This window comes from Nilaparvata lugens, chromosome 7, assembly GCF_014356525.2.
Source record: "Nilaparvata lugens isolate BPH chromosome 7, ASM1435652v1, whole genome shotgun sequence".
Classification (NCBI taxonomy): Eukaryota; Metazoa; Arthropoda; class Insecta; order Hemiptera; family Delphacidae; genus Nilaparvata; species Nilaparvata lugens.
Genome location: NC_052510.1, coordinates 38,875,767 through 38,901,369, shown reverse-complemented (window position 1 = coordinate 38,901,369; position 25,603 = coordinate 38,875,767). Strand labels below are relative to the sequence as shown.

The following is a 25,603-nucleotide window of genomic DNA, read 5'->3' as shown; positions in this document are numbered from 1 at the left end:
AATATTGCTGTATTGTTTTCATGGATTCGAATTCAGTTCACAACAGTATTTATACATTAGACTACAGTATTTGAATTTTGAAGTACGAAAATATTGATAGCTTATTAAATGATAATTTGAATAATTATGTCAATATCAACGTCAATTTTCATGTCGTACTAGAACTTCTTCAGTTGATTATTCATATTCAACTGATTATTATTTATAAGCTTGAGCAATGTCGTCGTCATTTGAGTATACTTTCCAAACTCGAGTGTCTGTGAATGAATCGCCGTGAGTTTCCTCCCTGTATTGATTTTTCCGTTCACAGAATGTGTTTTTTATAACAAAAGGTCGTAATTTTGTGAGGAAGGTCAGTGGAAATGGTATTTATTGATCAGAAAAGCGAGGAGAAATAGCTGGTTGATGAATTATAACGCTTCACATCCAGTAAATGCTATTTTTGGGTTGCGAGTTTCTCACCATTGTACATTGAACGCTACCTAGCGGGAAAATTTCGTAACGTAAAGGATACAGAGAAGGCGCTCGATTGGCGGTTCATATAAAAAATCAACCCAATGTCATTATTATATCTGTTCCATTCACAGTCCCATCTCATTCTGAATCTCTTCTAACAAATCACTGTGCTAATTTATGAATGGGGAATGTATAAAAAGTGAAGTTGAAAATGCTTCAATGTATGTAGGATTGAATGAACGAAATGAGAAAATTGAATGGGAAATATTCGACGAAATTAAGGAATTTATTGTATTATCACATCATTATCTGTTTACTAAATGGGTGAATAGTTGAAGTATTATATTATTATCATAAAAATTTCAGTGATGCTAATAGCACATTGTAAGTTATTCATTCAATTTCTAAATTTGATATCATATGTATTCATTAACCCTGAAATTGAACAAATTTGACGGTTAACTGTCTGTATTGAATGATCTGAGACAATATTATGTCATATTACTGTTGAATCATGGATATGTTAGAGTCTCACTTGTGGCTGTTATCCGATAATATAGTTATGCATGGAATTACCATAATATTATGAAGATAATGTTGAGTACTTATCATGGAGTTGATGAGCTGATCATAATTGTTGTTCAATTATGTCTGCTCGATGCTCATTTGAAGTAGGGTTGATTGACGTAGTATGATCCATGCTCAATTATTATGCATCATTCTCCGCTGATCGAACCTGTTCACCCGTTCTCATCGTCATTATACCTTGATCGGACAACAACATTTTAAATCTAAATCAAAGTTTTGTCTGAAATTAGTGGAATAATATAATAATTAATCATGATGACTGGTAATTAATTATCAATAAGTAAAAGAGTATTGATAATAACAGTATGAAAGTATTAAACTTTCAAGTAGCCCTGGCAAAATACTTGTACCAGAGCATTCAAATTTCTTTCCACTTTAAACAATTCACTACCCGACATTATTCCAAGATAATAGTGTTCCGAACCGTCACAGTTTTAGATCAACTTCATCCTGAACTATGTATGTCACATATCCAGTTGAGTTGAGCAAATCCAGATTGAGGAAGGAGAAGTCAGACTGCTACAATAATAAAACCTAGAGAAAAAGGAACCAGATTGTACATCCGAGTTTGGATTTGAGAGAAGGAATCAAATGGGGTATGTACCTCAACAGAGAACTCAGAAATCATTCAGTTAAAGTTTTTCATTTGAAAATTAAGATCATTGATTGGAATCCTGTCATTCTTCCAAAGCTATACAGAATACAACTTATGTACGTGTAATTCTACTTTTTTTAATCAGTTCCTGAACTATGGAATTGAATACATTGGAAATTAAGAATAGAAACGAAGATTTAAGATATGTACTATACAGCAGACGTATTTTCAGAGTCGCTTCGAGAATTGGGATCATATCCATTGAAGCTTGAATTTGCCTTCAATATGATTTCGTGTACAATTATACGTGTATAATACGATTTCGATAGTCGGGCACATTATTTGTCCAATGGAAGCCAATATCTTCATTTATCTTCAAACTCGATCATCTTAGTTGTTTCTAGAAGAAGCAAAACGGGGGCAAATGTAGGTCAGTGGCTCATTTATCGACCACCAGTGAACGCTTCTGAGGAGCAGTGAAATAAATTCAAACTTCTCCCTTTTGTTGTCATGTCCAATTAGGATTCAGACTTTTCATTTTTGTCTGAGATAAGACGCTGGAGTAGACGGGTTAAGGAAAGCGTAGAAAAGGCGCCATGGAATCGATTCGCTGACCGGGTTTGACCTCGTGAGCGTGCCAAGCCCGAAACGAGCACTCTATTGATTCAAGAGCGAGTGAGAGCGCCAACTGCAAGGCTCAGCTGGCTCACCAGTTTCCGGGTTTCTCCAGCAGGTGGCGCACAAGTCGCCGCAGAGCGCCGCCATTTTATCAAGATGTCGGACGTTTTCATCGCGGCAAGACACTTCACTCTCAAAGAAAAACACCCAGGTGAGTTTTTCAGATTGCCATCCGTCATCTGTGAATTATCGCTCACTGACAACCTGCCCCACAAACTTGTCAACTTTCCTTTGATCTCTTGTTTGTTCAGAACCATTAAAGTGTGAAACCCCAGTGTACATAGAGCTTTCTATAACTATACATGCAGCGTGTCAACCTTGGAAACATCAAACGTGCGCTTTGCAAAGCCGCAACATTAAATACAGGTATACTGTGTTTGAGTCATTTATTACTATCGAATCTATCTTGAGAATTCAATGCTATTCCTTAAATGAGTTAGGCTTGAAAATTGATACTCAGCTTCAGGTTACTATAGCCAGAGCCAGAATGGTTTTGCAGGGTGGGATTTCTACCGGCGGTATCAGCTTAACATTTAAAAAGGAGTTATTAAAGTGATAGAGAATCAATGTTAGGTTTGTTATTGCAAATAGAGCAAATCGGAACAAAAAATTGCTTTACTATCTCTAGAAATTTGATGATCAAATCCTACATAGAAACTGTCTTCTTAATTTTCAAAAATATGAAGAGAGAAATGAAGTATGGGTTGAAATTCTATTAGAAATAAGATCCATTTACTATCTTTGGGAATACCAAAGACTAAGATTAATACTTAGAAACGATTAAAATGGGTGGATTTAAATGAATTTTAACCCAACACATGTATGACTAAGCTTCATGCATATCGTTCCATATAACTGTAATATGACTATTATTGACTCTGATGAAGGTATCCCCCTCGACTTAACCAATGCAGGTGGATATATATTTTAATATCCAGATGACACTATTTTGAATGCAGCACGTTGTGCGATGCGAATCAATAAACACCCTCCCGTCTAGAATTTTCCACTGCGGTCCTAAAGGTTTGGGGGTTGTAATCACCTCATTGCAGTATGTCAACAGAAAAGCCTCTAACCTCAAAAAGTTATATTTGTAGCTCCAGTTCTGTTAGTCTATCAATTTCTCTTATCGACCTCCATCTTGGAATGAAGGTCACCAAATTGAACTCGCTTATCAGGTCTGATTGCTAATATTCATGAATGAATTCAGATTGGAAATGCATCAGCTCAATAGTTGACATCTCTACCAAGTGGAAGCAATTCAACAGACAGCTTTCACAAGTGGATCAACAAACAAAACCGATTACATCATTTGATTTTCAGCTCTAATGAATGTACATAAATATTTATTTTTATGTTATTATTCATGAATTGATTATTTATTCATTCAATACACAGAAAACTTATATTTTATAATCAATGGTACTTGAACAAATTATTTGACATACTTATTAATTGATCATCAAGTGGACAGAAAAAAACGAGATGAATATATACTCTCATCGCAATGAGAATTGTAATAAATAAGAGAGAATTGTAATGAATAATGAGAATAAATAATTCTTCAGCAGACCAAATAACAACACATTTTTTACTTTCCTTGCCCTATTACCATAGGTAAGGAAAGTATTGCTTTCCAAAAAAATTTAAGGTACCCTAATTTCATGTTTTCTATACGTTTCAAGATCGCTTGAGTCCAAAAACATGATTTTTGGGTGTTGGTCTGTGTGTGTGTATGTGTGTGTGTGTGTATGTGTGTGTGTGTGTATGTGTGTATGTCTGTGAACACGATAACTCCATTCCTAATTAACCGATTGACTTGAAATTTTAAACTTAAGATCCTTATACCATGAGGATCCGACAATAAGAAATTCAATAAAATTCAATCCAAGATGGCGGAAAAAATGGCGGATAATTACTAAAAAAAACATGTTTTTCACGTTTTTCTCGAAAACGGCTTTAACGATTTTTTTCAAATTTATACCATGGATAGCCCTATCAACTGGCATAGTTCTCATTCCTGGGAAAATCCAGGAACTCCGTAATATTCTTGAGAAAAATGGCGGATAATGACTGAAAAACCATGATTTTCACGGTTTTCTCGAAAACGGCTCAAACGATTTTCTTCAAATTTATACCATGAATAGCTATTTATAAGCCCTATCAACTGACATGAATCTCATTTTTGGGAAAATTGCAGGAGCTCCGTAATATTCTTGAGAAAAATGGCGGATAATGACTGAAAAACCATGTTTTTCACGGTTTTCTCGAAAACGGCTTCAACGATTTTCGTCAAAATTAATACCATAGATAGCTATTTATAAGCCCTATCAACTGACATGAATCTCATTTCTGGGAAAATTGCAGGAGCTCCGTAATATTCTTGAGAGAAATGGCGGATAATGACTAAAAAACCATGTTTTCACGGTTTTCTCGAAAACGGCTTCAACGATTTTCTTCAAATTCATTCCATAGATAGCTATTATAAGCCCTATCAACTGACATGGATTTCATTTTTGAGAAAATTGCAGGAGCTCCGTAATATTCTTGAGAAAAATGGCGGATAATGACTGAAAAACCATGATTTTCACGGTTTTCTCGAAAACGGCTCAAACGATTTTCTTCAAATTTATACCATGAATAGCTATTTATAAGCCCTATCAACTGACATGGATCTCATTTTTGGGAAAATTGCAGGAGCTCCGTAATATTCTTGAGAAAAATGGCGGATAATGACTGAAAAACCATGTTTTTCACGGTTTTCTCGAAAACGGCTTCAACGATTTTCGTCAAAATTAATACCATAGATAGCTATTTATAAGCCCTATCAACTGACATGAATCTCATTTCTGGGAAAATTGCAGGAGCTCCGTAATATTCTTGAGAGAAATGGCGGATAATGACTAAAAAACCATGTTTTCACGGTTTTCTCGAAAACGGCTTCAACGATTTTCTTCAAATTCATTCCATAGATAGCTATTTATAAGCCCTATCAACTGACATGGATCTCATTTTTGGGAAAATTGCAGGAGCTCCGTAATATTCTTGAGAAAAATGGCAGATAATTACTAAAAAACCATGTTTTTCACAATTTTCTCAAAAATTACTTGACCGATTTTTTTCTAATTCATACCCTGTATAGTTATTTATCAGCTCTATCAACTGGCATGAGTCTCCTTTCTGGGAAACCAATGGGGGGTCCACCCCATCCTTGAGAAATGGACTTTGTAACCTCCTTCTCGTGCATGAGGTAGGTAGGTAGAGCAGTTTATAAAAAGAACGCAGTCATAGTCGAGATATTTCATCTGTAGAACAGCTGCTTTGATGACTATTGAAAAAATCATCGAGTTTCACAATTTTCACAAAGGAAAAAGTACTCTGAAAACAATATTATTATTTATAAACATATAAAGTAGTCTGATCGTAGTTGCAAATATTTTGCCGCCAATCGTCATTATGTTATTCCCCTAAATTATTCTCGTCTAAGAATGAGGCTTACAGTTCAATGAGCAAGGAAAGTTGTGTGAGTGTACCACACCAGATTTTTTAGATTATAAAAGTTTGAATAGAATGAGATCATTCGGAACTCTCTATCTCGCATGAGTACTGAGTTAAGATTTTTCAAAAATGAGTGAAATTTGAAGAAAAAAATCAATTTTGATGAATTTTAGTTTTTGATCAACAATATCTTCCGATTGTTACCATTTAGATGTATAATTCAAGGTTACTAAGTCCATTTCTCAAGGATGGGGTAGACCCCCCATCAGTTTCCCAGAGAGGAGACTCATGCCAGTTGATAAAGCTAATAAATAACCATACAGGGTATGAATTTGAAGAAAATCGTTGAAGCCGTTTTCGAGAAAACCGTGAAAAACATGGTTTTTTAGTCATTATCCGCCATTTCTCTCAAGAATATTACGGAGCTCCTGCAATTTTCCCAAAAATGAGATTCATGTCAGTTGATAGGGCTTATAAATAGCTATCTATGGTATGAATTTGAAGAAAATCGTTGAAGCCGTTTTCGAGAAAACCGTGAAAAACATGGTTTTTTAGTCATCATCCGCCATTTTTCTCAAGAATATTACGGAGCTCCTGCAATTTTCCCAAAAATGAGATTCATGTCAGTTGATAGGGCTTATAAATAAATTTGAAGAAAATCGTTAGAGACGTTTTCGAGAAAACCGTGAAAATCATGGTTTTTCAGTCATTATCCGCCATTTTTCTCAAGAATATTACGGAGTTCCTGGAATTTTCCCAGGAATGAGAACTATGCCAGTTGATAGGGCTTATAAATAGCTATCCATGGTATAAATTTGAAAAAAATCGTTAGAGCCGTTTTCGAGAAAAACGTGAAAAACATGTTTTTTTAGTAATTATCCGCCATTTTTTCCGCCATCTTGGATTGAATTTTATTAAATTTCTTATTGTCGGATCCTCATGGTATAAGGACCTTAAGTTTAAAATTTCAAGTCAATCGGTTAATTAGGAATGGAGTTATCGTGTTCACAGACATACACACATACACACACACACATACACACACACAGACCAATACCCAAAAATCATGTTTTTGGACTCAAGGGACCTTGAAACGTATAGAAAACTTGAAATTAGGGTACCTTAATTTTTTTGGAAAGCAATACTTTCCTTACCTATGGTAATAGGGCAAGGAAAGTAAAAAGAGCAAATTTTTCTGTCCGATTACGAGATTTGGCAGAAATAGCTGAAAACTGGAAAATGAGCCAAAAATACGAGGTATTTGGGCCACCCTGTATCTAGCACAAGGAAATTTTGCATGAAGAAATTGGTTCTGAACTTCTCTTATGTACGGTACCCGAATAATATATTAAAAAATCAGAAATACAATATAAATTGCATGCATCAATGTATATAGTGACTGGACTATGAGGATCTAGGAGTGGAGTAGGCTTGCTTATAATGAATGAAGAATATGAAGGAGCGACCGGCCTTGATTTTATTAAGTAATTAGCAGACAGTTGCATCACACACAAGCCACCATTACTCATTTGATAACCTACCATTGAGGGTTGCCGTCACTCACAGCGTCATCAATTTACTCCTCCACATGCCCTATGACGTCAACCTTCATTCATAACAAAGTCAGCCAGAGTTTCTCAATTAAACTAATCCGATTCCATTTTTAACGTCAATACTAAAGTCTTTCAACGTTAATAACTCTTCAGCTCGGTTGCACAAAAGCCTCTCAAGCTCAGAACGTCATTAAATGACATAATATTGAATCTTTTTAAAAAAGTCTCCTCTGATTGGTTCTCGTGGCATTTAATCATGATTAAAATTAGAGCAGGATTTTGTGCAACCAGTCCTTGAGGATTGACATGCCTTTGTCATTCACCATATAACGAGAACTCTGCTTGGATTCTTCATCATCATCTTCACTTCAGGGATTAGGTTTATTAATTATTAACCTGTTCCGGTACCCATCTCTTTCTTAGCCTCCCTACATCTCTTTTTCCTGTAGGTCTATAGTTTTGGACTAAAACGGGCATTCTTCCGGGTGGCATTCTATCCACATGACTGCAGCAGTTGCGTCTATTTTGAATAATTCTTTCATGCAGAGGAGCAACCAATAAAACCTGTCTTATATAAGTATTTCTGATTCTATCAACTCTAGTGCAGCCAAATACACTCCTTAGAAACCCCATTTCTGTAGCTTGAATTCGACTGTCCATTCTACCACTTGCTTGGATTCTTATCTTGTCAATTTGAAAACTCAATGATAATCTTTCGATTGTTAATCACATTATTTTTTAAACCCACTCCTCCAATACTATATGATCACTTAATCTTTTCTGCTGATTCCAATAATATTAATCCAGATTGAACCATTTCCTCTGGAAATGTGCTAAGGCGAATAATATTGTCAGATCGGATGAAAATTAGAATTACAACTACAATCTGATCAGTGATTCCAAACTGCAAAGCTAACAAAAGTTTTCGAGATTCGACGATTCTTAGATTTACTTATACTTGTTTTTATACTCTCTCAATTGATTTCAAATTGTTGGAAGTCTATTCATCCCAAACCTAATTTTCTATTGAACTTTTCTGTTCTACTTCCAAACTGGTTTCCAAAATGAAAATAATGAACAAAATCATTTGAATTTCTGATTCTTATTTGTAGTTTCAAGTTGCTTTTGGTCGGAGCTGATTCACTTGAATCACTTCATCAGTAGCAATCAATTTTCTCTGAACGATGTTTATTATTGTTTATTGTTTTGAAGGGACGGATTCAAGGATCCAAAGGTTCAAAGAACCCCACACGTCAACCGAAGCTTATTGTGTTCCCAAGCTTCCCTATTTTTCCCTATACTAACATCCCATTCATCACCCGGTTGCTTGTTGCAACCCAGTGTGACCTGCCTGGCAGTCTCTTCTGACTGATTAGTCATCGTGACCCACGTGAGTTCCACTCCTGGCCTTATTTGAAGGTCCTACCGCTGAGGAAGGGGTGGCCAAACTGCCTCTTATCATACAGAGTGTCCAACTAGAAGTATAACAGCCGAAGACCATAAATGCATTATTCCATTCTACATGGAATTTTTAATAAAAAATGTACAGATAATTTTCTCATATCGACCTTAGTTCTCGAGATGTATAGATTTTTGGTATTTTTGAAAAACGTATGTGTATTATATATTTTTTATATTTTTGAAAAACGTATATATATTATATATTTTTTGATATTTTTGAATAACTAGAAAACTATCGGTCAAGTCCAATTTCAAAGATATGGTTGTAAAGAGATTTATATAATTTGTGCCTTTGTTTGACGCTTTTGAACTTTCCATGAGCGGTCACTGTTGGAAAAAGTATAGTACAAAGCCAAATTAATTTCAATCAGTTTGTACTTTCATAAAAAGTTCAAACAAAGCAACAAATTATATGAATCTTATTTAAAATGTCTCGTAGATTTCCAGTTGTTGACGTATTCTATGCGTATATTATAAATTTCAATGCTTTGCATAATGATAAATTATTTAAATCTCTTATTCATATTCAATTTTCAAAATTTGAAAGATTGTGTAGCACTAAATGAAGCTTTGCATATAGTGCAATAACGTTTTATAGAATTGAGATATAAGTGAATTACTCATAGAAAGACATGTGTAAGCACGATCTGGACGGCAGGATAAACCTCCACCCAATATGTAAGCAATATGTGCCTACACCGAGTATGTAAAGGTGGGGAAATGAAAACAAGAAATGATCGTACTGGTTTTGATAATTAAAACAAAACAATAAATTATTTGTACAAAATTAGAATTATAATTATAAATTATGAAATAACAATAAATATATGAATATTTCAAGGGCTACTCGCTTGGCTGCTAGTGAAGATTAAATTTGTTGTGGTTATGGAAAATTAAAACAATGACTCAGTAGTCACCTACCTTTTTGATAATGGCCCCCAATTTGGCATCCACTGGTTAATCGCGACGTTAATTATTAATGAAAAATAAATAAAAAAAACTGATCTAATGAAGTGGGTTCAGATCCCTTCTTATTCAATAATACAATTCTCTTTAAACTGCCCGAACTGTGACAGGAAAACTGTATTATAAAACAAGAACAAAATCTATCCCCTTCACCAGAACAGCCGGACTTTTACTCACAGTCCTAACGAACGAGCTCACACACCGACTAGTAAAAATTTTGGGTATTAATATATAACTCAGTCAATGCCAAACATGAAGCCATTTCAAATACATATTTTTATCCGTCGCACAAGCCAGCACGTTTGTTATGAAAAACAAAAGAGAAACTACAATAATTTTGATAACAAGTGAAATAAACAATCCTTCTGTCGATGACAAAACTGTTCAAAGGCAGAACACCGTTCATTAAACTTTTCGTAAAATAAAACTCTAAAATCCTGATCAATATGAGATAAATATATGAATCATATATATGTCCCATATGACCAGGTGACACATCACCCATCCCGCTGAAAGACTCGTCCCTGAGTCTGTAGTCAAGAGGGGAACAAAAAAAAATAAAAAAATAATGATTAAACAAAATAATATACTCGGGAAACAAACGTGTGCCTGATTGACTTGATAATGCTACTATACATTGAAATCAAACTTTTACATAGAAAGGTAGGTTACTCAAACTAAATTACAAACATTCAAATCAAATTCAAAACGAAACTATGCTGCACAATAACATTGATTATATATGAAACTAACTTTCAATATTATACACATTAATATACATGAATATTCAACTTATTATGAAAAGAAAATCTCAATTGACAATAATTTATTTGTGAATCAACATTGAACTACTTCAAAAGCTGCAATAAAAATCGAAGAAGAGAAAAAAAAACTTTATAAGTACATCATGACTCATAACTATATAGTCAAGAAAAAAAAACAATAAAACAGTTAATCCATCAAAAAGTAACTATATAACTCTTAACTATCGATTATATGTATCTTGGGTTGTGCTACCGTTACAGCAGATAATTTACACACATACAACTTGATGCCTAAATATGCACAGCATAAAGTTAAAAACCCTAACCAGCCAAATAATATATAAAAAACAAAGCTAGAGGAATTTACAACATCTCCCCAAGAATTTGGAAGATCTACTTTGTGAAATATATCTGACGATATTACGTCTTGAACTGTAAATTCCGGAACCTTTATATCTATATTAGTTTTTAAAATTTCGCTAAAATTAACAAAATTAGGATTGAAATGCGGTTGCAAAACATCAATTTTTAACGAATTAAACTTAACCCAATGCAAAGGTAAGTAATGGAGAACCTGAGGTTGTTTATCAACATTTGCGTCACACGGAAAAGTCTTTCTCACCATTATTCTCCCGCCGACCGAAATCTCGCAATGACAGGGTAAAACCACATACATTGCTCCCGGAATAGGTTGAAGATGATGAAACGAACCTCCCTCGCAAGTGACTGTAGTGTTGGCCTGTATATTCGCGACGATATACTCCGAAGGCGAAAATTCGACTATCTCCAACTCCTGCTTAGCTGGACGACAGCTTAAACTGCAATATTGTTGGATGTCCTTCAGCTCTGTCGCCGCAAACAAGTGATGCATACATCTTGATGACATATGTCCTCCATGCACCAGCCGCGGAAGATAGCATAAGAAATCGTCCTGTGCCCGACAAGAAGAGAGATGATCTCCCGAGATGACCTGAATCTCACCGTCCTCCTGTCTCCGCGCCAAAACGAAATCCTGCTGCTGAAGCTGACAAATCTGGCCGTCGAAATACATAGGTGTCCTCACATACTTGTGCAATTGAAACTGTCCGCCGATGCTGACCAACGGTACTTTTAAGCTAAGCACCATGGAGTTCTCCTTCACCACGCAAGTCGTAAGTGGAAGATCAAAATATCGCTGCAAATCCGATAGAGGTATAGCTAACTGGTGTCCTTTCGACTTCCGTTTGTAGAATTATACAAAACTTCTACCGCATCCGCTAAACTGCAATCCTCTTGTTGACAGTTAGGCCAGAACACCCTTTCCGCCTGCAAGATGTCGAGCTGAGCTGCCGGGAAATCTACCTCGTATGTTAGTGGAACCGATGATTCATACGCTACAGCGTGACGTAGCTCCTTGTAGAAAACTCCCGCGAAGACCCTGACTGCCTCCAGTTGCGCCGTGAAAGTCGTGAGAATGAGAAATGACGCAAAATGTACCATAATTGACATGTTTATGCGTAACAGAACCTCTTACAAACAAAAAAAACTCTACTTGAAGCAACCGCAAATAAATCGTAATAAAAAAAAAATCAAGAGAAACGTTTACAATAATATTAATAAACTCGACGTGAATATTACAATTAACAACTGGACTGGCTGGTTAGCATATATTATTAATCAGAAACCTAGAAATGATACAATTTATTAGAAGTGCATAGGCCTATATATATATATATACTGGAACAATTCTGAAATCAGAACAATATATGAGTCATATGAAAACAAAATCACAATCATACAATAAATCATCAGAATATAAGAAACTTATACTCTAGTTATATTTTTATTGAGAAAGAAATTCAAGTCAAAATAAAAGTGAATAAAATATTCATCCATCAAAAATATAATTGTCTTATAACAGCTTCATTATGAATTTCTATTAGTGAACGTTTAAAAGTATCAATAACAACGTTTGTCACTCAAATGAACGACCTTGCCCTGGATATGAATAACAAGATTGACAACTAAACAAAAATACGTGACAATTGCACTTTCTTAACGTAGGTCACATCAGTACAAACGCAAAAATAAAATAACAAAACAATGAATTACATTACTGTACTTTTTCGTGGCACCAAATATTAAAACGTACCATGATATATCGAGAGAAAAAAAAAGAAAGTTATATCAGTGATAATGTTATATTACAAAAATGTAACATGTAATCAGAATATGTAATTATGTGAATGAAACATGACCATTTGGTTATCATAAAATGGTAAACTATCCATCAACCATATTTCCTGTTCATTTTCCTGGAATAACCATAATTTGAAATAACTGAGATATAATTATAATGACTATGAAATATAACATGGTTAATCATAACTGTAAAATCAATACAAAATCAATAATGCAACTGGTGAAATTAAATGTAAAACCCAGCCAAATACCAATTTTCATAGGTAACTGTACCCTAAAATTATAAATATGTAACCATGGAATAATAAACCCTCTTCTATAATAACTGATTCTATATCGTAAAACATGGTTCTACAATGATTACCAAAAATCACTTCTGAAAATAAAAACTCAACCATAATAATAAGCCCTGAACTCAACCTATTGTGCCAAAAGAAAAATTTTTCTACTCAAAACCATTAATATTAGAACCATGACACAATGAAACTCAAATATTATCATGAAATATAATCAAGAATATAGTAATCATTAGTTTATACTGAGAAAAAATTATAAAACGAAATTCAATTCAAAGATATAAACGTATAAAACTGAAACTCTGCTATCCATAGCTAAAAAATTCCCCTATAACCGTTTATTATAACCCATGGACAATAAGTTTGGTCTATATTACCATTGAAAAATATGGACTTCACCTCCAGCAACAATAATCAGTAATAATACTTTAATAAAATTTTACGAGGACTTATAATTATAGGCTTGAATCATAAGACCCCATCGAAAACAGATCAAATAAATAAAATATGATCCTATTATTCAACCACTGGATGATAAATCCATAAATATTATAATCAATTCTGATAAACAATGATGAAATGATAAATAATTACGAATAATATTTACAAAAATTCTCTTAGGGACTTTAATATAGCGCATGACTTCAAAAAAATATGACTTAAAAAAATGACTATCACCATTAAACCTTAATTATCAACACCTTATGACAACAAATTCAAATATTTAATTCATGAATTCTATCAACAAAATATCTACCTTTAATAACCCTTGAAAATATTTCAATAAAACTTATTCATAACCTTAATATAATGAAATATAAAATCCAAAGGGCCAAAATTCTAAAGTGAAATATCTCAGAACCCTTTGCCCTAAACAAAATTATAAGTATCGCAATGCTAAAATCTATGCTAAGAAAATATGAAACTGCAATAAAATTTTTTTCGAAAATCGACTTTTTCCGAATTTGTCTGAAATTTCTAGACTAACAATCAAGATACGCCGCATACCTTGTAATCATCATAAATCGTAAAAAAAAAAGAACTCATCGGACTCATCATAACTGAAAACCAAAATCCAATATATGTAGAATACAACTATCCATCAAATATCATGAAACCAAAATGAAATCCCAACATAAACCATAGAAAAATAGCAGATAACCATTTAGCAAAAACGCGCGAAATTCAAAATCAGTAGATAACCATTCAGCAGAAACGCGCGAAATTCAAAATCCGTGTCTGACTGTAGCCGAAAATTTACTACCTATTGAAATAACTCACGAACCCTCAAATATCTCAAAAATATCTACTTCACATATCCTATCCCATTTTAGAAATGCAAGCGAATGACCTAAAATTCAACTTTAAATTCAAAAAAAAAAATTTTTTGCTACTATACAAGGTCACCAACAAAAACTATAAAATGAAAAACCTCAAAACCCTTTGCTCTAAACAAACTTTTTCACAGAACAAAGTTGAACGTACTCATCCTAAAAAATAAGATTCCCGAAAAAAAAAATCGAAAATTCACAAAATTGTTTTCCATGAACTGGAGATTTCTGAATTTTTCGATAATTTCGCCATAACAGCAGCCAGTAGAGCAAAAATTTAGTAGAAGTCAATCAATATCGAACGCTATCAAAATCGTCGTTTGAAAAACTTCCTTCACAACAGATTCGTTCGGTGAATTACATTGAATTTCCAGAATATGTTTCAAAATACTAAAACAAAACTTTATATAGAGAAAAAAATCACAAAATCCCAAAAAGAAAATTTTTGAAAATTATTGAAAATACCTAACTCGAAAACTACTGCCCTAATCGAAAAATTTTATTGGACATAAACGATTGAAATTATCACTACCTACAAGCTCAGTGAAAAAAAAATTATAAAATCCCAAAATTTAATTCACCTGAAACATGACTATCATCCCAACGAAAAAACCAAATATGTATGATGTTAAAAAAAAACTTTCAACTATTATATCAAAACTGGTCAACAAACTCTTAGGCTTCAAAATGCAATAATAAAATATCCTAGAATTAAAATAGTCTATCCTAATGTAGCTTATTCTATTCTTATCATTATTCTTTTTAGTTCATATTTCCACGTAACATAATATTAATCATTCTTCATATCGGACAATGATTATTTTCAATTTATCTGACATCGAATGATGTATTAGTCCCAAACAGTTCAGCGTTCTTCATTGAATGACAACTGCAAATCAGCTAAAAGACCTCGTTCTACTAGCAATATTGTCTCATGTAATACTTTCGCTGAGTCTGCTGAGTCTGAGTTCGTTTTTCAAACCTCTCCAGAATTATTGTTTCAATAAATATTTCATCGCTATTAACGCTTAACTGGGACACGCTTTCCAAACTATTCAAAATTATGTCATCATATTTCTCTACCGAACTCTCATTAATATCAATTCCATCAGTTTCAATTTTATTACTCTTCATATCTTTCGGATAATTACAATAATTCAAATCTGACTCTGTATTTTCACCTTCACTGTTCACACAAATCGCTGATTCACATTTTTTCTGTAATTGGTTCAATATACTATTTCCATGGCCTGGTTCTTGTTTATCAATGATTATTGATTCATTCATCTTGTTAACAAAATGTTTATTATCTACATCACTTTTCAACTCTGAACATGAGTCAGTAATATTTCGTTCAACACCATTATTTGCTGATCCACATTTCTGGCTATAATTAATTTTAATATCTACAAGATCAATCTCGTGTTTATGGGAGATTGAATATTTCTTATCATCAGTATTAGAATAGTTTCTTCTAACATATATCCCATTGTGCCTAACACCTTCCAAAGTAGAACCTGATTCAGTGACTATACAACCTCCTAATTCATTCCTTGAATTATCAATATTTGATGGACCGCCGTCTAAAACATTTTCATCAATATGCCTAGTACTAAACTCCTGTGTCCTATCAGTAAAATATGCTTTCTTACGTCTAGCATTTTCCGAAAACTTATTTCTGCCATCAAAAGAACACACTCTAATATCATAGCCTTCTTTTTCACAAATTCTATGCATCCTTTTATAAACCCGATAAGCATAATTAACGTTGTAAAAACAATTCCGCGTAAAATGATTATGTTTACCACAAACTTTACATTTCTTACGTCTTCTTTTTCTATTAGTCCTATTATTCACGAGACTAACATTCTGATGCATCTTGACTCCTCTAGATTCACAATCATTACGCATACCAGAGTTCACAAAATGTTCAAACGGCCTGTTATCAATCGTAAAAGAGAAATCCAAATCACTTTCCGATAAATCTGATAACTCTTCCTTAATCATTTCCCTATCTTTATCCTCTTTGTAAATTATATCTTCCTCATTCAAATCACAATCATTACAAATAAGAACTTCATCCAACCCATTTTCAATCTCGAAGTTACTAACATGACAATATACATCCACTTCATTTGAAACATAATAATTACAAGAATCAAAATCATCAGAAATAATAGCATTTTCTAAACAATTCTCATTTTCAAACTCATTTCCGATTTCCAATAGTTCTTCAAATTCTGGTTCCATAATATCATTAATTACTTGCACCTGTCCAAATTTCCACTCATTCAAATACTGACATGATAATTCATATTTCTCAATATTTTTATACAATTCTACAATAGTACTATTTGATAACATTATAATTCTTTCAAATATATTTGAAGACAAACCTCTTAAAATTATCCTGATAATCCGAGATTCATGCATATTCGAATCTACTTTTCTACATAGGGATAAGACTCGTGCTACAAAATCTCTACCATCTTCTTCAAATTCCATTTTACAAGTATCTAATTCCTTTTCTAGTTTCCACAATTTGAGAGGAGATCGATAGAAATTAACCAATTTTTCTTTCACTGGCATATATTCAAATTTGTCCTGTCGAGTCAAATCATTCTCAATAACGTCAAAATATTTCTCAGCACTCCTTCCAAACAAAACCGCAAGTATAATAAATTATCTTTTTCATCCCAACCGTTCGCTAAGGCAACCTTTTCAAAATAGTTGAAAAAATCATCAATGTCAAATTCTTCATCTTTTCCATCAAAAAATTTCGGTAATAGTAACGGTCTAAGTTTTTCCATTGTTAATCTGTTCCAATCCAATTCTACTCAATAATAAATAATAAATTTCCAATTAATCTGGTTCCAATAATCATAAATTCTCCATATCTCAAAATCTCTTCAATAATAATAATTTAACCTATTCAATCATATCTTAATAATCATCAATTTCTCATCTCATCATAAATATCTAATTCTTTCTAATAAGAATTGATAATAAATCATGCAATCGTACAAAATCTTCAATTGTCATAGCTTTTGCAATTCAAAATCAATAATAATCGTAAATCTTCCAATATCGTGAATCTCAAAATTAATCTGTTCAATTATAATCATCATTCTCCATCCGTTAAAATCCATTATTAGTAATCAATGATTGTTCCACAAATTCAATAAATCCTCGAAATTCATCCTACAAACTGTTTTTACAGTCCCGTAAGGTTCAAACTCAACTATTTCACCCATAATTTCACTGAAATAAAAACATATAATTATTTAATAATGAAAAATGAAACCACAAAAATTGAATCTTCAATGAGGTAACCGAAAAAGTCCAAATTTTAAAAGCTGGATTAAAAACCCTTTGAGCCTCCACCAATTATGTAAGCACGATCTGGACGGCAGGATAAACCTCCACCCAATATGTAAGCAATATGTGCCTACACCGAGTATGTAAAGGTGGGGAAATGAAAACAAGAAATGATCGTACTGGTTTTGATAATTAAAACAAAACAATAAATTATTTGTACAAAATTAGAATTATAATTATAAATTATGAAATAACAATAAATATATGAATATTTCAAGGGCTACTCGCTTGGCTGCTAGTGAAGATTAAATTTGTTGTGGTTATGGAAAATTAAAACAATGACTCAGTAGTCACCTACCTTTTTGATAATGGCCCCCAATTTGGCATCCACTGGTTAATCGCGACGTTAATTATTAATGAAAAATAAATAAAAAAAACTGATCTAATGAAGTGGGTTCAGATCCCTTCTTATTCAATAATACAATTCTCTTTAAACTGCCCGAACTGTGACAGGAAAACTGTATTATAAAACAAGAACAAAATCTATCCCCTTCACCAGAACAGCCGGACTTTTACTCACAGTCCTAACGAACGAGCTCACACACCGACTAGTAAAATTTTGGGTATTAATATATAACTCAGTCAATGCCAAACATGAAGCCATTTCAAATACATATTTTTATCCGTCGCACAAGCCAGCACGTTTGTTATGAAAAACAAAAGAGAAACTACAATAATTTTGATAACAAGTGAAATAAACAATCCTTCTGTCGATGACAAAACTGTTCAAAGGCAGAAACACCGTTCATTAAACTTTTCGTAAAATAAAACTCTAAAATCCTGATCAATATGAGATAAATATATGAATCATATATATGTCCCATATGACCAGGTGACACATGAGAAGTCTTGATAGGCGAACAATTTATATCAATTGTCAGAAGACCTTGAAAGTTCGTTGTATGAAATTATTGTGTTGCAAGACTATAAAATCTATCAACTTGTAAGGTTCAAGTCTTATTGAAATTGGGATTAATCTCTTTTCAGTACAGAACTCATACTCTCAAAGGTTACATTCATTGAATGGGATTATATACAACCATTCAATTAATAGTCCAACTGAAGAAGAGTTCACTGAAGAACTGAAATACAATCACTATAAGCAATCTTAAAATAGAGTAAGAGCTGAGTAAAGAAGGAATACATATTCAAAATTGTCTAACTAAATTCAATGGAGAGCAGCTATTTGGTGCACAGACTATTTGTAATATCCCATTTTTCATTAAACTTGTCCACCCATATAATAAAGTTATTATTCCTTTTCTGTTCTACTCAGTAGGACGCTTGGAATATGAACACAGTAATAATTATTATCACCAAATCGAATACTCCAATTACACCTGATTTCTCTTGAGATTCTCTGATTGACTTCATCAATTAAGCCCCGGTCTCACATGCAATTGGAATTGATCGACCACACTAGCATAATAACCAATGATGAGTACCCATCAGTAATACGATTACTAGGAGATTAAAGTCCGATAGAGAGGGATGATAATCATTTCTCAATCTTCCAATTCAGAAAAAAGATTGGAAAGAGCTAGCTCAGAGTTATCCAGTCAATATGGACATGAAGGAGGGGATATGAGCTGTATTATTAGCCGTTTCTTTGTCCTTAAGTTGATTGTAAATGATGAATAAATAAATAAATGCTTGCAATTCATATTGTGGTTCAGATTTTCCAATATTAAACAGTTTAGATACAAAAGTGGAGTCCAGAACCAATTTTTTCATGCAAAATTTCCTTGAGGAAATACAGAGTGACCCAAAAAAACCTTCATATCCTTGGTAAATTTTTTAATTTTCACCTATTTCAGCCAAATCCTGTAGGCGGACAGACAAATTCGTTCTGGATTTTTTTATAATGAGGAATTCTGAATAAAATGAAATCATTCGGAACTCACATCTTCGATGAATACTGATCACTATTCTACCACTGATTAGTGACTACTTTTCAAAAATGAGTAAAATTTCAAGAAAAAATCAATTTGATGAATTCCATTTTTTGATCAACAATATCTCCCGATTATTAACATTTAAATGTATAATTCAAATTTCCTTCTGGGCGTAATTTTGTGCTCCACAATCTGAGACCAGGTGGAGCGCTCTATCTCATACATCTGACAACAAACCTCATTGTATTTTTAAAAACCCTCATTTTTAGCATCAATCAGTTAGAGCGCTCTATGTCACATGGTTTTCCAGGTACACCTGACAACAATGCTCCTTGTATTGCAGGGAAACAGCTAATTTTTAGCTTCAATCATCATCACCAACTCAATTGTCATCACATTGAGATTTCGCACAATGATAGAAGTTCATAAGATCATGTTCTATGAGAATCACCCGTTAGATGCACTTCATTTAAGTATTTCCCAGTGAAGAGGCGCGCATAACGACACCCTGAGAATCAAACTTTCAAACACTTATAACTTTTGACACAATAATCGGATCTCATCATAACACAGCTCTTTCTTCTTGACTTGTCAAGGCGGATCAAAATCATACATCATAAGTCAAATTCGGTCAAAAAATTGAAAATTTATCCTTGAGTGTACTTCACCCAGTATTCCAATACATGAAAAATGACTAATTTCTATATTATTGCTATTCAAGCTATGTATCTTGGTAACACTTTATTATAATATAGACCAATCTAGATCTCGAATAATTGTAGAATAGATTTTTTCTCTCATTCGCTGTGAACGATTCATAAAGAAATATGTTCTTGAAGTAAAATTCGATCCTTAAAAAAATCATGAAATTGAAGATATATCAACGGTCTTGGCAGTTCTATGATAGGAAACAGTGATTCAAGATGAATTTTATGCAACTGAGCTTCTAGAGGATGAAATTCTCTGCAATTCGTAACCAATCTTGAGGCTTTATGATCTAGAAGACTATAGTGAGGTCCACGTTATAATGACAGTATTTGATAAACTTTAATGTTGCTATCATTCGACAAAGCAGGTGGTACTATCCTTTTCGTTCAATAATAATTATATATTAATTAGCATTTGAATAAATGCATTCTCTATTTAATTCCATCTGTAATTATAGTACCATTTTTTGTTATAATTTGTATTTTCATTCTATTATTTTATTCATTTTCAAAAAAGGTAGGCCTACTATACTATAACTCTATTTCATCGAAATTGATTTTTCTTCAAATTCTACTTTTTTTTAAAAAATTGTAACCAGTACTACTCAATTGAAGATAGAGAGTTCCGAATGATCTCATTATATTTGGAATTCCTCATTATAGAAAAAAAGGCATGAGCGAAATGTTATGTTCGATTACAGGATTTGACGGAAATAGGTGAAAACTGGAGAATGAACAAATAATACGGGGTTTTTGGGCCATTCTGTATCTACCACAAGAGAATTTTACAAGGAAAAATCTGGTTCAATTTATTGTTTAACATGGAATAAAGAAATTTATTGTGTTATTTTTTCACTCAGGGCTTCAAAGGTTCGTGGTTTGTTCATGTATACACGTGCTTTTAGGTAGCCCCATAAAACTTATTATTGACCCTAACTTTCTTTGAGAAAACGGTCGAACCGTCACTGTCAACGGATCGTTACCTAACGATGCTGCTTGGATTTTTAGGCCAATTTGAGAAGACGACGTATCAATGTCAATATAGTCTACTGTTTGGTTTCAATAAGATGGGGCGATATACCATACATCGAGAGCAGCTATGGAATTTCTAAGGCCTTCCCTGGGGGTCGATGTCAAACGACAGAAGAGTCCTGCGACAGTCGAGACCAGCGACGGTAGAGACCTGCGACATTCGAGGCCAGCGACGGTAGAGGACTCCTGAAAAAGAGGCCTCAAATGTCGCCTGCGTTAGGCGACAGTTGAGGCCTCTCTAATTTTTGTACAGCCTCGACAGTCGAGACCTGCGACGGTAGAGGACTCCTGAAAAAGAGGACTCAAATGTCGCCTGCGTTAGGCGACAGATGAGGCCTCTCTAATTCTCGTACAGCCCCGAGAGTCGAGACCTGCGACCGTAGAGGACTCCTGAAAAAGAGGCCTCAACTGTAGCCTGCGCTAGGCTCTCCAGAATAGCAGACAGCACCAAAAGAATTATCATTTAATTAGTATGGATTTACCATATGGACGCCTCTATTTCGTTGCGTGGAGATGTGAAGTGGCCTCCTGGGTAACCGGACCTGTCACATTGTGACTATTTTTTTATGGGGCTACCTAAAAGCACGTGTATACATGAACAAATCACGAACCCTTGGAGCCCTGAGTGAAACAATAACACAATAAATTCGAGCGGTACCACGTGCAATGCTTCAGAGGAGTATGGACAACTTCTCACCACGTCTACAAGAGTGTATGGACAAGAACGGACAGCATTTAACAGATGTCATTTTTCATACATGATCAATGTTTTAATTCTTCCCTCTTTAATTTTTATAATAGCAACATCCAAGATACACACAAAGAAAATTAATTTTGAGTTTTGTATAGAAATGAGTCTGTAAATGTTATTTTAAATCATCCTACCCAACCATGTACATTATTTATTTCTATAAAACTTACTACAGTGTTTTTGTTTCAAGTAGTATATATTAATTAGTGTCCTACAGTGTTTTTGCGATTGGTATAATATATTAATTAATGTTGAGTTGAATTATTATTTGTTAAACGTGTTTCATACAGGATCTTATAATAGGGGATCGTTCGAAAACTATCGCTTCCGTGTAGAAAGTAATTATTGTGTGGAGATCAGATGATAAAGGCAGAGCGCCTGATTTTGAATTTGAAAATAATTTTATTTTGAATTTACTTTTTTGACATGAGCACAGACACTAGCGCTTCCATGGAAAAGATATGAACTCATATTGGGGAAAATGTTGCCACCAGAGAACGCGTAAGTTGATTCTTCAGCCAACTTCTGCTCCCCTATAAGCAAAAGTCTTCCAACCTCGAGAGTTCAGCTCAATCAACCGATGATAAGGTATTGGAAGACTCCCATTAATTAGGTCTAAAAGTTGATGATGAGGTGATGGTGTGAGCTACTTCGAGTTTGACCAAACTGTTCTGGATTTAACTGGATTAAAATCAATCAATAGGAGGCACAATAGAATGAATAGAACTTCCAAGGAGATGTATTAATTCCATTTCTCAAAATCTAAACAGAAAAACTATTGATTATCCGAAATACCATCGATTATATCTTAATACTTGGGAAAATATCTTAAGTGAATTATCAAACAAATTTTGTTGTACGGTTATGAAACTCATTTGATGAGCAATCATTATTTTCTCACTCACCTCTTCTTCCTGCAATTTTGGATAAGACGTGAAGCTGATGCTGTCCACAGATTTGATAATTAGCAAATAAATCTTTCCCACTTACCTGAAAAACAAAGAATCATTGAGTTAACCATTTCGCATCCACCAGAGCAGTGAATACAATAAAATGATCATTCATTTTGATAATTTCCACGTCCATCAATTATTCAGTTATTCCTAGTAAACGACTAAAGGAATGTTATATTTTTCAAGATGTTCAGTGAAGTTTTGTAGAATGATAATGTCGAATAGTTTCAACATTTAAAAGTCTGGAGTTTCAGTGTAATAATGTGAACTCTGAGACAATCACATAATATTCATCGAATCAAGCCGAATTATAAAAGTAACAGGGGTAGAGTAAAAGAATATGTCAATGAATATTCTAAATTATGAGCTATTCCGGATCAATCTTATTTTTCAAATTTCATATTGCCTTCTGCTATTATCAATAGTGTAAAATATTGATTTACTCCTTTCTAAAGATCTACGGAAATATTAGAAATAAAAAACCGTCCCATCTATCACTCAGTTTTTTTGTTACTCATTGAACATTTTTCATTTGATAAATTGATGTTGTATTGATGATGAATCTCAAAATAATCATTTATTTCCTTGGTGAAATTTTTCTATGAATTACTTTTGGAGTCAACCTAGTTTCAAGGATGCAGATTTGAAATTGTGGTTAGACTTTGAATGGTAGGAGGATGAGGAGGTGAGAAAAGAGAAGGTTATCAAGAGATGTGGGGAGGAGAGGAAATGACAATGATGATTATGGTGATGATAATAATAAGGTAGGAGTGGAAGAAAATGAGTTGGAGGAGTATGACCACCACCTTATTATTAGCAGAAGGCATTGGTTTTTGGGTTGGATGAGAAAAAGGGGTGGGGGAAGATGTTTGCCACGCGTCGGTCAGATATGGCATTGGAATGAGTTGGTTTTAGGGGGGCCCACAGGGGGGAATTCAACGCAGAGTTTCAGCATTGTATTGATCACAGACCCTGTGCAGTAAAAGCGGGAGGAACCAGGACTACCAACCTAACGCCAGATAACCCTTTCGGTTCCCTCCTGGGGGGGAGGGGGTTTAATGGTACAAGAGGGTCAAAAGCAAAGCAGCACGAGATTCCGTGGCATGACCTTCGGATAGGAGGCCGTTCTCATTCACACAGTATGCCGTACTTTCACAGAATGGATTTCTCTTTTTTTCTGATTTCTGCCCATCTCACTCTACTGAACCACCCCTCTTCACTTTCCGCCCAATTCTGATAACTCCAGTCTGTCCATGAGAGTGATCAATTGCTGTACTCTTCACAAGTGTTAGCAACATGAAATACCCTTGAAATAGATATGGGCTATTTATAACTAATTCGATGTAACAAAATAAAGCTCATTGGGTTCGAACACGAATTTCCTCTAGTAGAAACTTGAAATAGACACGGGCTATTCAAACAGATTCAACGTTTCAAGATACAAAATCTGCCTTTTTTCATATACTTTTCTCTCAAATAATCTTGATCAAAATATAATTAAATTAGATTGCTTCAAGATTTTTTAATTTCTCCTCTGCATGCATACACGACATACAGAGTTCTACTTTCGGTAGTAATTAGATTCAGTTTGCTAATAGTCCATAGAAGACAAATTTATTATTTTTATCAGTACCCCGCTCACAGACTGACACTTTTGGAAAAAGGTCCATATTATTCGGGACTCAAGCTCTTCAATTGTCTACCTGAAGGAATACGGTTATGTGGTAGTCATAGGCTTTTCTTGTCTTCAATTATTACTAATGTACTTGTGGAAGCGTGTCCCTATAAAATGGAGGAATGTTGTGGTGCCTTCACACTTTGAGTTGATACAGATGCATACACTTTGCATAGAAAAATGTTCATGACATGTTACATGCCACTTGAGCTCTACTCAGATTTGTGGCTTCACGTAACAAATGATAATGATAATAATAATAATAATAATAATAATAATAATAATAATTTTATACATCCCACGTGATAGGAATGATAATGTAATAAAGATAGCCTATGAATAAAAAAATAGAATCAAGTTTTTGGAAAATCCTTTGAATTAATCTTTCCTCAGTCTATTACCTTCAGAAAAATACCCTTCTCCATTTATGATTTCATAAAAAATAATACTGTTGTAATGGAAAATGGAAGCATTGAAAATAAATGATTTGGGGACTTTATATTGCATTTTGAACAAAGATTTGACGGGCGCCTCCATGAAGTGAACCTATATAGGCCAATCACAAGAATATAATAAGAAATCAATCAGATATTGATGTTAATTTAAACCTAATTATTTATTCGTGTTGAGGTTCCCTACTACTTGTTATGTTAAAGCTCTTTTATTGACTTTCTGAACCAACAAAACAATATGGGCTACCTGCCCACCTATCACTAGAAAATCTTGTTAGTCAGTCACGAATGCATATATATTTCAAACCACACGCTACAAGTGCTTTTGAAGCCTTATCAAAAGTTTTCAAGCCTGATCTGAAGTTTTTTGTGAAGCATTGGAAATGCTTGTTT

At 33.8% G+C, this 25,603-nt stretch overlaps 2 protein-coding genes across 3 annotated transcripts in view; one reads left to right on the top strand and one right to left on the bottom strand.

The window, feature by feature from the left end:
* The first annotated feature begins 2,359 nt into the window (after positions 1 to 2,359).
* Positions 2,360 to 25,603, top strand: part of LOC111050189 (protein tipE) — a 47,090-nt gene continuing 23,846 nt past the window's right edge. Inside the window, exon 1 of one of the 2 annotated variants that reach the window (XM_022336463.2) lies at positions 2,360 to 2,468. The gene's annotated coding sequence lies outside the window, so the exon portion shown is untranslated. Of the gene's footprint in view, positions 2,469 to 2,516; positions 2,684 to 25,603 lie in introns of those variants that run through there. The other variant, XM_039432719.1, reaches the window with a different exon arrangement.
* On the bottom strand, positions 10,734 to 12,687 carry LOC120352406. The gene is made up of 2 exons (XM_039432718.1): positions 11,801 to 12,687; positions 10,734 to 11,694 (listed from the first exon to the last, which is right to left on the bottom strand). Exon 2 carries the CDS (start codon positions 11,683 to 11,685, stop codon positions 10,777 to 10,779), a length of 909 nt encoding a protein of 302 aa, XP_039288652.1. The 5' UTR covers positions 11,686 to 11,694; positions 11,801 to 12,687; the 3' UTR covers positions 10,734 to 10,776.

What these genes read in the sequence shown, in the direction of transcription:
- LOC120352406 (XM_039432718.1), bottom strand. Translation starts at nt 11,685, where the DNA reads ATGGTGCTTAGCTTAAAAGTACCGTTGGTCAGCATCGGCGGACAGTTT.